General features: G+C 39.5%; 1 protein-coding gene across 1 annotated transcript in view; it reads left to right on the top strand.

Moving 5' to 3' along the window:
- Positions 1–12,571, top strand: part of LOC308388163 (ATP-binding cassette sub-family C member 2-like) — a gene marked incomplete at both ends in the record, with an annotated part of 31,403 nt that extends 18,832 nt beyond the window's left edge. Inside the window, 10 exons of the mRNA XM_080868708.1 lie at positions 4,037–4,191; positions 6,263–6,418; positions 6,522–6,721; positions 6,828–6,954; positions 7,071–7,172; positions 8,024–8,167; positions 10,597–10,755; positions 10,842–11,008; positions 11,225–11,419; positions 12,442–12,571. Of these exons, the coding sequence (XP_080724834.1) occupies positions 4,037–4,191; positions 6,263–6,418; positions 6,522–6,721; positions 6,828–6,954; positions 7,071–7,172; positions 8,024–8,167; positions 10,597–10,755; positions 10,842–11,008; positions 11,225–11,419; positions 12,442–12,571 (1,535 nt within the window). The remainder of the gene's footprint in view (positions 1–4,036; positions 4,192–6,262; positions 6,419–6,521; positions 6,722–6,827; positions 6,955–7,070; positions 7,173–8,023; positions 8,168–10,596; positions 10,756–10,841; positions 11,009–11,224; positions 11,420–12,441) is intronic.
- Between the last annotated feature and the right edge of the window lie 931 nt (positions 12,572–13,502).

The following is a 13,502-nucleotide window of genomic DNA, read 5'->3' on the forward strand; positions in this document are numbered from 1 at the left end:
AGTTAAGCTATTTAATGATTAAACTCTGTTGGCCCATCTTAGCAAAATGGATTTCCAGCAATAATAGGAATTAGGCAAGACAAGGCAAGTTTATTTATATAGCACAATTCAACAACAAGGTAATAAAAAAAAGAAAAGAAAAAAAAAAAGCATGATTTAAAATTTATTAAAAAAAACAGTAGATAAAATCAGTAGTTAAAATGTAAGTTTTGAAATTTAAGCTTTAAAAGTGTGGATTTGGTGTTTTATTCAAATGCAGCTGAGAATAGGTGAGTCTTCAACCTGGATTTAAATAAACTGAGTGTTTCAGCTGATCTGAGGCTTTCTGGGAGTTTGTTCCAGATATATGGAGCATAAAAGCTGAATGCAGCTTCTCCGTGTCTGGTTCTGACTCTGGGAACTGATAAAAGACCGGATCCAGATGAGGGATCTGGAAGGTTCATACTGGGTCAGGAGGTCACTGATGTATTTTGGTCCTAAACTATTCAGAGCTTTATAGACCAGCATCAGAACTTTAAAGTCTATCCTCTGACGGACAGGCAGCTGGTGTAAAGACCTCAGAGCTGGACTGATGTGGTCCACTTTTTTGGTCTTAGTGAGGACTCGAGCAACAGAGTTCTGAATGAGCTGTAGTTGTCTGACTGATTTTTTTTAGGCAGACCTGTAAAGATGCTGTTACAGTAATCAAGCCTACTAAAAATGAATGCATGGACTAGTTTTTCCAGGTCCTGTTGAGACAGATCTTTTATCCTTGAAATATTCTTGGGCGATCGTGGCTCAAGAGTTGGGAGTTCGCCTTGTAATTGGAAGGTTGCCGGTTCGAGCCCCGGCTTGGACAGTCTCGATCGTTGTGTCCTTGGGCAAGACACTTCACCCGTTGCCTAGTGGTGGTGGTCAGAGGGCCTGGTGGCGCCAGTGTCCGGCAGCCTCGCCTCTGTCAGTGCGCCCCAGGGTGGCTGTGGCTACAATGTAGCTTGCCATCACCAGTGTGTGAATGGGTGGATGACTGGATATGTAAAGCGCTTTGGGGTCCTTAGGGACCATGATTTTGTTATTGTCTTAATGTGTTTTTCTAAGTTTTGGTCTGCATCCATTACTACACCCAAATTTCTCTCCTGGTTTGTGGTTTTTAGATGTATAGATTGAAGTTCTCTGGTGACCTGTAATCGTTTTTCTTTGGCACCAAAGACTATTACTTCAGTTTTGTTTTTGTTTAGCTGGAGAAAATTGTGGCACAACCAGTCATTAATTTCCTCAGTGCATTTACCAAGAGCCTGTACAGGGCCTCGGTCTCCTGGTGACATTGTGATATATATTTGTGTGTCATCTGCATAGCTGTGATAGTTTATTTTGTTGTTCTTTATCATCTGTGCCAGTGGGAGCATGTAAATGTTAAACAGAGGGGGTCCCAAGATGGAACCTTGGGGAACTCCACATGTGATACTTGTGGATACTTAGGGGAGATAGTAGAAAGATATGCTTGAAGAAGGTGGGTAGAAAGATAATTAAACTAGAGCAATGACATCAGTATGATGATGATGTCATGTGGAAAGTGGAAGTGTTGTACAACTAGGAGCCAAACATCCAGGAAGTAAAGAGATGATTAATTACAGTAATTTTTTAACTCACTATTACTAAATATAAAGGCTCAAGTTATCTTACTCACTGCAACATTAAGAGCAGCCTGAGACTGAGTTTATCACCAACAGTTATTTTATTTAAATGGAAAATAAATAAAGGGAGAGGGACGAGATGAGTGAAAAAAATACAGAGTACAACAAAGGGAGGGAAAACATTTGTTATTTATTTGTTCTTTAACAGTATTTTATTTACACCTTTCAAAAGTGTTTTTTCTTTTCATATGATATTAAAAAAAACAGTGTACATTTGACATGCAGCATATTTTATTTTAATATAAATAGAAATCTAATGGAAGAACAGTTGATATCAATATACCCCAGGAAGTTATTGAAATTATCATTGAATTGTCAATGCTGCCATGGATAACAATGAAATAGTGCTGGTTGCTCTATCATGTTGTAAACTGGGGACAAATTATATGTCAGAGTTACAGTGGGGCAAAAAAGTATTTAGTCAGCCACCGATTGTGCAAGTTCCCCCACCTAAAATGATGACAGAGGTCAGTAATTTGCACCAGAGGTACACTTCAACTGTGAGAGACAGAATGTGAAAAAAAAAAAAAATCCATGAATCCACATGGTAGGATTTGTAAAGAATTTATTCGTAAATCAGGGTGGAAAATAAGTATTTGGTCAATAACAAAAATACAACTCAATACTTTGTAACATAACCTTTGTTGGCAATAACAGAGGTCAAACGTTTACTATAGGTCTTTACCAGGTTTGCACACACAGTAGCTGGTATTTTGGCCCATTCCTCCATGCAGATCTTCTCGAGAGCAGTGATGTTTTGGGGCTGTCGCCGAGCAACACGGACTTTCAACTCCCGCCACAGATTTTCTATGGGGTTGAGGTCTGGAGACTGGCTAGGCCACTCCAGGACTTTCAAATGCTTCTTACGGAGCCACTCCTTTGTTGCCCGGGCGGTGTGTTTTGGATCATTGTCATGTTGGAAGACCCAGCCTCGTTTCATCTTCAAAGTTCTCACTGATGGAAGGAGGTTTTGGCTCAAAATCTCACGATACATGGCCCCATTCATTCTGTCCTTAACACGGATCAGTCGTCCTGTCCCCTTGGCAGAAAAACAGCCCCATAGCATGATGTTTCCACCCCCATGCTTCACAGTAGGTATGGTGTTCTTGGGATGCAACTCAGTATTCTTCTTCCTCCAAACACGACGAGTTGAGTTTATACCAAAAAGTTCTACTTTGGTTTCATCTGACCACATGACATTCTCCCAATCCTCTGCTGTATCATCCATGTGCTCTCTGGCAAACTTCAGACGGGCCTGGACATGCACTGGCTTCAGCAGCGGAACACGTCTGGCACTGCGGGATTTGATTCCCTGCCGTTGTAGTGTGTTACTGATGGTGACCTTTGTTACTTTGGTCCCAGCTCTCTGCAGGTCATTCACCAGGTCCCCCCCCGTGTGGTTCTGGGATCTTTGCTCACCGTTCTCATGATCATTTTGACCCCACGGGATGAGATCTTGCGTGGAGCCCCAGATCGAGGGAGATTATCAGTGGTCTTGTATGTCTTCCATTTTCTGATGATTGCTCCCACAGTTGATTTTTTCACACCAAGCTGCTTGCCTATTGTAGATTCACTCTTCCCAGTCTGGTGCAGGTCTACAATACTTTTCCTGGTGTCCTTCGAAAGCTCTTTGGTCTTGGCCATGGCGGAGTTTGGAGTCTGACTGTTTGAGGCTGTGGACAGGTGTCTTTTATACAGATGATGAGTTCAAACAGGTGCCATTCATACAGGTAACGAGTGGGGGACAGAAAAGCTTCTAACAAAAGACGTTACAGGTCTGTGAGAGCCAGAGATTTTCCTTGTTTGAGGTGACCAAATACTTATTTTCCACCCTGATTTACGAATAAATTCTTTACAAATCCTACCATGTGAATTCATGGATTTTTTTTTTCACATTCTGTCTCTCACAGTTGAAGTGTACCTCTGGTGCAAATTACTGACCTCTGTCATCATTTTAAGTGGGGGAACTTGCACAATCGGTGGCTGACTAAATACTTTTTTGCCCCACTGTATATGTTTTATTCCAGCTGCTTTATATTGTAAATTAAGGACAAAGAATCAAGACTGTCAATTTGGACCTTGGTTCAGCTTGAACTCAGCTTTACATGCAGAGCATATATTGCTGATTGAACTATTTTTTCCCCATAAAAATAAGAATTGAATATGAAAAAAGTTAAATACAATTTCTTCTGTCATTATTGCCCTATTATTATTTTGTAATAATAATAACAGCCATTCTATATCAGTAGGCAGGGAAAAGCACACCCGAGTGTTACTGTAAGTTCAAGGTTCTGTCCACAGTGGATTTGTCTTTGTTAAAAATGTAGTTCTATTATTTAGAAACTTTCTTGTTTTTATTGCAGGCCTCTTTGTGTTCTTTGGCACACTGCTCCTAGCCAATGCTTCCATTGATGCATCTCGTATCCTGCATTCACGACTTCTTAACAACATCCTGCGAGTTCCTATGGTTTTCTTTGACACTACACCTATTGGAAGAGTGATCAACCGCTTTGCAAAGGTAGGGTCTTGTAGTTCACTTTTTAAGGATTCTTTTCATGAATTTTAATATTTATTTTATCTTCTTGTGGCTTGTATGATTACAAATACAAAGTATAACTAGTTTTTAATGTCATTTCTAAAATAACAGTGCTAAAAATTAAAAAACTAAACATTAAATTTAACATTAAAAAAGCTTTTATTTGTGTTTGCTGCAAGTTGTATATCTACTTGTATTATTTATTTTTTCCCACTTTAGCTTAAATGTTTGAATACAACCCTAAATATTCTTAAAATTGTTAAAGTAAAGTAAAAGTATGTATAATTTTATTTGTATAGCATCTTTCAAGATAAATATCACAAAGTGCTTCACAGAGAAGCTAAAACATAAAAACAAAAATCAAGCAAGTTTAGAAAGATGAGTTTTTAGCTGTTTTTTAAAAAGAGACCACTGAGTCCACAGATCTCAAGTTCAAAGGAAGAGAGTTCCACAGTCTGGGGGCCACAGTTACTAAAGCTCTGTCGCCCTTTGTTTTCAGCCTCGTATAATGGACAACCAGCAAGCCCTATCACATGACCTCAGGGACCTTCTGAGCATGTATAGATGTAAAAGATCACTGATATATGTTGGTGCTTTTCCATGCAGGGCCCTGAACGTCAGAGTCATAATCTTAATCTTAAAGTGAATTTAATAGGGAGCCAGTGCAGCTGGTTCAGCAGGCATGTGGCACGGGAGAACTTAAAAGTCTTGGTCAGAAGCTTTACAGCAGCGTTCTGAACAACTTACAGATGCTCCAAAGAAGCTTTCCATAGACAAGTGAACAAAGAATTACAGTACTCCAAACAAGATGAAACAAATGCATGTATGACAGTTTCCAGTTCTGAGTGTGATACAATGGGACTCAGCTTAGCAATATTTCTCAAGTGATAAAATCAGGAGTGGACCAGAGATTTAGCATGAATGTCCAAAGTCAGAGCTGAGTCAAAAGTTACACCAAGGTTCCTGATAAAAGGTTTGGCAAATGTAGAACGTGACCCTGAGTTTTCCATAACCCTAGGTACAAATTTTTTTAGGAGCACAAACAAGGACTTCAGTTTTCACCTCATTAAGTCGAAGAAAGTTATCAACCATCAAACCTCTAATGGAGTCCATGCACCTATGCAAAATCTGTAGCTTGGAAATGTAAAGAAACTGTTCGTTCTTTAAGTCTTTCTTTAAAGAGGCTTTCTTCCCAATTGCCTCCTCAAGTATACAGTTCAGTTAAATTTCATTTATCTAGTGCTGACACACAGTAACGGTCACTAAAAGGTACATTATATTGTAATAGTAAAGATCTTACCACAATCGAGAAAAACCCCTCAAACAATCAGATGACTCCCTATGAGTCAGTACTTGGTGACAGTTGGAATGAAAAACGTCCTTTTAACAGGAAGAAACTTCTGGCAGAACTAGACTCAGAGACGCCGTCTGTTTGGGGGTGAAAGAAGGGAGACGAGTCAAAGACATAATGCGGAAGAGAGCCAGAGATGAATAATAATTAATAATTAAATGCAGAGTGGTGTATAAACACAACATATGAAATCAATATACTGATCAATTTTATTTTATTTTATTTACACAGTAGCAAAACAAAACAATTTGCTGTAATGCAGTAATATGGTTGTAGTGCTGTTGTCTCTGCTTGCTGCTGCTACTAAATTCAGCCACTTGTGGAAAAAGGGAAGAAGGAGCTAATTTCTCTTGTATCCTCAAATCCTACTTATAACAGCCAAAGGGTCTTAATGGACTAATAATTAATTATTAAATTATTAAGTCTTTAGAGTGGCTGTAAGACTATATTCTTTGACTCAGCTATAATCTTTGGAATAACTCAAAACTTTAAAAGTGTTTAGTCACTGAGGAACATCCATGACTTATCATTGACATTTTCTCCAATATCCTGACTTTAGCTTTTATAATTGACTTCATTCTTCTAGTATTATTTACACTTATAATTTTGCTAATTATGTATTTTTTCTGTTTTTATGTGCACTATAAATAAAATTGACGTTTTACTTAAATAAGTACTAACTCTCCAAATATTATCCTAAAGGACATTTTTACCATAGATGAGGCCATTCCTGCTTCCTTGCGCTCCTGCCTTCTGTGTCTGATGTCTGTACTGGGGACCGTATTTGTCATCTGCATGGCAACTCCTTTCTTTGCCATAGTTATCATTCCTCTGGCCCTGATCTATTTCTTTGTACAGGTAAGCTAAACAAGGTAAAGAAGATATGTAAAAAAAGCTAACCTAACTTTCCTATAATATGAAATGCAAACTGATTTTGTTTTGTCTTTCTCTCTACACCCAGCGCTTTTATATTGCCGCTTCAAGACAGCTGCGCCGGCTGGACTCGGTGTCTCGCTCACCGATATACTCTCACTTTGGTGAGACGGTGTCCGGCCTGTCAGTGATAAGAGCCTACAAGCATCAAGAAAGGTTTCTTAAACACAATGAAGTAACTATAGATGAGAACCTCAAAAGTATCTATCTGCGGATCGTGTCTGACAGGTCAGACATTGAACAGTGTACCAAATACAGATAAGCATGTGATGCTAAATGATGAGACCCTAAAATTTGTTTGTGTGCATATTTGTGGGGTTTGTTTTCTTGACAGATGGCTGGCCATACGTCTGGAGTTTGTTGGAAACCTGGTGGTGTTTTTTGCTGCTCTGTTTGCTGTCATTTCCAGAGATTCTATTGACAGTAATGTGGTTGGCCTATCTGTATCATATGCCCTTAATGTGAGTCACAAAAACACTCAGAATTTATCCTTATTTCATCAGTTTTTATATGTGTGATATTAATAAAATGCAGAAATAATGTAAACACAGACCTCTCTCCTGTTGGGGTTCTGCAGGTAACCCAGACCCTCAACTGGCTGGTGATGACGACCTCAGCGCTGGAGACCAATATTGTAGCTGTGGAGAGAGTGAACGAATACACTCAGCTTAAGAACGAGGCATGTAGAAATACTTTGTGAGCAAGACATTATTTATCCATTCATCCATTCTCTTCAGTCTATCCTTATCTGGGTCACGGGGGTGCTGGAGCCTATCCCAGCTACCATAGGGTGTGTGGGTGCTAACTACCATGCTGCCATATGACATTATTTATATTTTGGTTGAATCAAAATCTACCGTTTTCTTAAATAGGACATGAATTTTAAGATTTCTACAGGCTGTGAGTTTATTGTAACTGTAACAGTTCAACAGGAATCTAATACGCTTGTGTGCGACATCAACTGCCGTGTTTGCTCACTGTACAGTGATAATACTTTTATTCCCAGCTGCTGTTTCTCCACTGTTTCTTAACATACTACCGATAATAGTTCAGATAATTGTCAAACAAACAGGATTTTGATGCAACAATTTAATTTTATGTTTCACTGACTTTTGATTTCACATGTTTGAACTCCACCTGTTATATTTGAGTTGGGTTGTTTATTCATAATGGCACCAGAGCTCCAATGATTAGCACATCCCATCATGCTGTTCATACTGAATTTAATCTGATTTAGAATATAACATTGCACATGTACACTTGGCCTTGATTGTTAATCTTGGTTGCATATTTTCATTTGAGCTATTTAATTTTTTACCAAGTGTGACGTCTTTTTAAGTTTTCTTTTTTTCCTTTATTTTAGTGGTGTAATGTGTGCATGTCTGTATGTATGGCGTCTGTATAATTTTGTTTCTTATTTATCTTGGTTTGAATATTAATGCACAACATATAAAAGAGCTAACTTAGCTCAATTTGATAGCTTTTGTATTATATTACACATGCGTTCTGCTTCTTTTTCTGTTGTTACAGGCTGACTGGGTAACTGACACTCGACCTCCACAGATGTGGCCAGAGGCAGGAAGAGTGCATTTTGAGAACTACAAAGTCCGTTACAGACCTGAATTGGATTTAGTGCTGCATGGAATCACTTGTGACATCAACAGCACTGAGAAGGTGTGTGTGTGTGAGAGCGTGAGAGGGAGAGTCTCCATATATGTATAAAGTTCCTGTAAAAGTTATAGGTTTTACTGTATCTGATATATTCACCAAAGATACAAAAGCATGCACTGCTAAAAAAGAAAAAGAAAAAAATTGGATGGACATTAAATCATTGGGAAGATTTTTTCTCCCTCATTGAAAAATCCATAATATATAAAATTGTACCACTATTTTTTAATTTAAAAGGTTAACTATTAACAACGTGTGCAAGCTTTCTGCTGGCTGACATTGGCCAACTGTATCTAAAATGTAGCTTCCAGATACAGACCTGCACATCATTTTTTATTTGAGTTTAGAAAAGCTATTATGTTGAAATTTGTAATTTGGACTTTGTGCTGTAAGACATTGACATTCTATTGTTTGGGTTTTTTTTGTTATGTTTTATAGACCAATCTATTAATCAATTACTCAAGAAAGATGCCACAGATCAATCTGTGTTGACAGTAATTACATATAATTAAACTGTAAAATAATGTGAACTATCAGTTTTTCTTTTAATTTATACATTATGTGTATTACTGTATATTATAATCAGCTGTGATATGTAAACATGTAACTAGTCTATGGGCAGTTGTTCCCAAACTTTTTTTTTTGCTAGGCCGGAATATTCAGCATTGCTATCAATACATCCATCCATCCATCCATCCATCTTCTTGTGCTTATCCAGGACCGATTCGCGGGGCCAGCAGCCTAAGCAGAGAAGCCCAGACCTCCCTCTACCTAGTCACCTCCTCTAGCTTATCCAGGGGAACACCAAGGCATTTCCAGGCCAGCCAAGAGATATAATCTCTCCATGGTTTCCTGGGTCTTTGCTTTCTTGCTGAGGACCATGGCCTCAGATTTGGAGGTGCTGATTTTCATTCCCACCGCTTCACACTCGGCTGCAAACTGTTCCAGTGCGAGCTGGAGGCCATTACCCGATGAAGCCAACAGAACCACATCATCTGCAAAAAGCAGAGATGAGATTCTGAGACCACCCAAGTGAAAGCCTTCCGTCACTTGGCTGCGCCTAGAAATTCTATCCATAAAATTTATGAACAGAAGAGCAGCCCTGGCAGAGCCCATCACCAAACAAGAACGAGCCTGACATTGCCGGCTATGCGGCCAAGCTCTTGCAATGGTTGTATAAGGATTGAATGGCCCGTAGCAATGGGCCAAGGATCTCATACTCCTGGAGCACAGGACACTCCAAGGGACACGGTCGAATGCCTTCTCCACGTCCACAAAACACATGTAGACTGGTTGGGAAAACTCCCACGCACACTCAAGTATCCTTGAGAGGATAAAGAGCTGGTCCTGTGTTCGACAACCAGGACGAAAACCACATGGTTCCTCCTGTATCCGAGGTTCGACTAACAGACAGACCCTTCTTTCCAGCACCCTGGCATAGACTTTCCCGGGGAGGCTGAGGAGTGTGATCCCCCATAACTGAAATAAACCCTCCGGTCCCCCTTCTTAAAAATGGGAACCATCTATCAATCCAGAGGTACCGCCCCTGATGTCCACGCAACATTGTAGATGTGTGTCAACCAGGACAGCCCTACAATATCTAGAGCCTTCAGGAACTCAGGGCATACCTCATCCACCCCAGGGGCTCTGCCACCAAGAAGTTGTTTGGTGTGCGTTGAAGATCTCGCAGACTGGGGCCTCTGCTAAGCAATTCTCAGCACACCCTAAGTATACATTTAGGTGCACCAGGCCTGTCCAGCATCCTCCTCCGCCACCTGATCCAACTCACCATCAGATGGTGATCAGCTGACAGCTCAGCCCCTCTCTTTATCTGAGTGTCCAGAACATATGGCCACAGGACTGGTAATACAATTACAAAATCAATCATCAACCTGTGGCCTAAAGCATCCTGGTGCTACATGCACTGGTTTGCACAGAAGTCCAACAACAAAACACCGCTCGGGTTCAGATCCGGGAGGCTGTTCCTCCCAGTCACGCCCCTCCAGGTCCCCCTGTTGTTCCCCACGTGTGCACTGAAGTCTCCCAATAGGACAACAGAGTCCCCAATGGATTGGAGTAAGCTCAAACACTGACAACGTTGAAATATTGGTGTCAAAGTAAAACTGAGTAAAGACTGTCTGCATTGCAATAACATATATCACGGAATTACTGTCAATAGCAGTGATGACTATAAGCACTGTAAAATATCTGCTACCTCTGAAAAATGTTGCTTCTTTCTGTAACATTACTGAAATGTCTAAGATCTTTTACAAACTAAGTACAGACTGAGTATATTTGCTTATTATTGCATTATTTATTGCTATACTGTTAAATACAATTTATATCCAGAAAGAAAAATGTGTAGATGTTTTTTTTTTTTCAAATATGTGCCAGCTGTTATTTTGATCTTATGTGTTTTCTCTCACTGCATTCAGATCGGTATTGTTGGTCGCACAGGAGCTGGGAAATCAAGTCTTACCAACTGCCTGTTTAGAATTATTGAAGCTGCTGAAGGTCGCATCCTCATTGATGATGTAGATATTGCTACAATAGGCCTGCACGACCTGAGACACAGACTCACAATTATACCACAGGTATACACATAAATATAAACAATAACCTTGTCAAAGAGTTTGATATTTCTAAAAGTACACTGATATTTGTAATCCCGTGTGCACAGGATCCCGTTTTGTTCTCGGGGTCACTGAGGATGAACCTGGATCCATTTGACAAGTTCAGCGATGAGGAGATTTGGAGAGTGCTGGAGCTCTCTCATCTAAAGAGCTATGTATCAGGGCTGCAGGAAGGATTACAGCATAAAGTGGCAGAGGGAGGAGAAAACCTCAGGTGGGTAATAAAATTAACAATACGGCCTCTGGGTATAAGTTATATATAAGTATAAGTTTTGTACAGTTCGTTATTCTAAACCTTATGTAATGTTCTGCAAAACTTACATAAACCCTAATTGTATTTGAACACATGAGTGTCATTTGTGGTTTACTTTTTTCTTTTGCGCTACAAAAACCCTCTTAAGATATCAATACTTTAATACAATCTTTCCAGTGTTGGGCAGAGGCAGCTGCTGTGTCTGGCCCGAGCTCTCCTGAGAAAGTCACGTATCCTAATTCTGGATGAAGCCACAGCAGCTGTTGACCTGGAGACAGACAACCTGATTCAGAACACCATCCGCAAAGAGTTCTCAGACTGCACAGTGCTTACCATCGCCCACCGCCTGCACAGTATCATGGACAGCTCTAGGTGAGTTATACCTTTTCCCTTAACATTTTTGGAATTCATGACGATGTTTTTCTGACATGAAGCTTAAATTTGGTCTTGTTTTGCTGCTGGTTCAGTGAATTTTGGTCGGAGATTGACAAAACATGTAGTTTCAGAATCTATGAGATATCGGCTTTCAGCACCCAACAGCATGTACATGTACGTGCCGTTGGATCTTGCTTTGTGTTTACATCTTTTCGTGGTATCCATTTACCCTAGTTTAGCTGTATGGCGATTGCTGAAATAGTTTGGTAAGTTTTAAGCTGGTGTTTCTGGAAAATACATTTATATTAAAAAACAGATTTCAGGATTTACTGAATCGATATCGCATTATTCAAATTAAAATCGATTTGAATTGGGAAATCAATTTTTTAAACCCACCCCTAATCATACATGAGAGTAATATTTGACCAAATGATCTAGACCAAGGGGTACTGACTCTGTTTTCCATTAGTAGTTTTAACACTTGGACTTGAACCTAAACTTACTTTACTGTAAGTTACTTTATTTTGGCTAAGATGTTGAGCTGACTATCTGATACTGTGCATTTGTAGGTCTTCTGTGTGTTCTTTTCATTACTTAAATTATTTTGCTTTCCATTTCTGTTCTGTTTTGGTTTATACTTTGGCGTTACATCAAGTGAAGTTACATCACTAGTAACTTCACTTGGATTCAATGAATCTTTAAATGGGTATATGCTAGATAGTTCTGCCAGTTTAGCAGGACATTATAAAAGTGAACAACTAGCAGTACAACAGATTGGCCCTGACCTCAACCTTGTAATAAAAGGCAGCACTATTTGTGTAACCCTTTAAACTTTGATTCCTTAGAATAATGAGCGTACCCTTTCCCTCCGGTGTCTGTTGTATCTCCCCTGAGTTAACTGTTCACAGAGACAGCACAAATATTTACACATCAGTTTTCACTTTTAAGCTGGGGCTGCCAAAGCCACACAGTATGGACATTTCTCAGTGGGCTACTATTAAATCCTGTGTGTCTAACAGGGTAATGGTGCTTGATGTTGGAAAAATAGTGGAATTTGATTCGCCGAGCAACCTGCTTGAAAATGAAGGTCATTTCTACGCCATGGCAAGGGATGCTGGGATAACACCAGAAAGCAGCACAAATTTATAATCTCTACTTATACTGTTTTTTTTAGGGAAGATTTAGGGCCACAATTTTCTGTGTATGTGTTTTATTTGTAGGTTACATTGTGAAGACTGGATTTTACTTTTATGTAAAGAAACTGTTGGGATTCAGAGATTCTTTTATTGCTACCATATAATCTGCCTTATGAAGAATGTATTAATAACATGTTTTACAGTATCATTTATCGGTAATATTTCCTGCAGGGTTTATAAAAATTGCATTGAATATGTTTGTCATCACATTGACCTTTCTATTTTTACAGGTTGAGTTCATTTTATACACAATGCATGAATGTGCTTGGTTAGAGTTGATGTTCAGTTCATTAAGGGTCTTAAGCTTCACTGGCGTGACTGTCCAGGTGATACATGCTGAGGGAAACTAGAACATAGAAGGATAACTGCAATGCATGCTTACAGTACATATAATACATATAATCTAGGAATAGGCCTGAGCAGAGGCCCCAATGTTTCCAGCTTCTTGTTGCAAACCTGTTGCATTTTATTCTACTTGGTAACAGATGAGCAGAGTCAATAATTAGCCTCAGAGACCCTGAGGGCTTAAGATTACCTTGTATGGAAGGTGTTATAGAAAAGAGAAGTTCTATGTCTGCTTATAGCTATTAAAAGATGTACGATTAACTGTGACTAAGGTCTGGAACCTATTCTAATCTGTCATTGACGCCATGGGGGGGCGTGTACCCCACTGCTTTATAAGTATCCACAACATGCATTTTGGTCAGAAGACATATGTTGATGTTTTCTCCGGGCTGTTAATAAACTCATCGTTTGATAGCACTTTTCCGGAGCCTCCGTCGTTTGTTGTCTGGTCTAAAGTTGATCGATCTCGCAGCAAAACTGACATACGTGTCGTATCTATAGGGAACAACATAGGAAAACCATATTGTAAATGTAACGCA

Source organism: Rhamphochromis sp. 'chilingali' (assembly GCF_963969265.1).
Source record: "Rhamphochromis sp. 'chilingali' genome assembly, chromosome: 20".
Taxonomy (NCBI): domain Eukaryota; kingdom Metazoa; phylum Chordata; class Actinopteri; order Cichliformes; family Cichlidae; genus Rhamphochromis; species Rhamphochromis sp. 'chilingali'.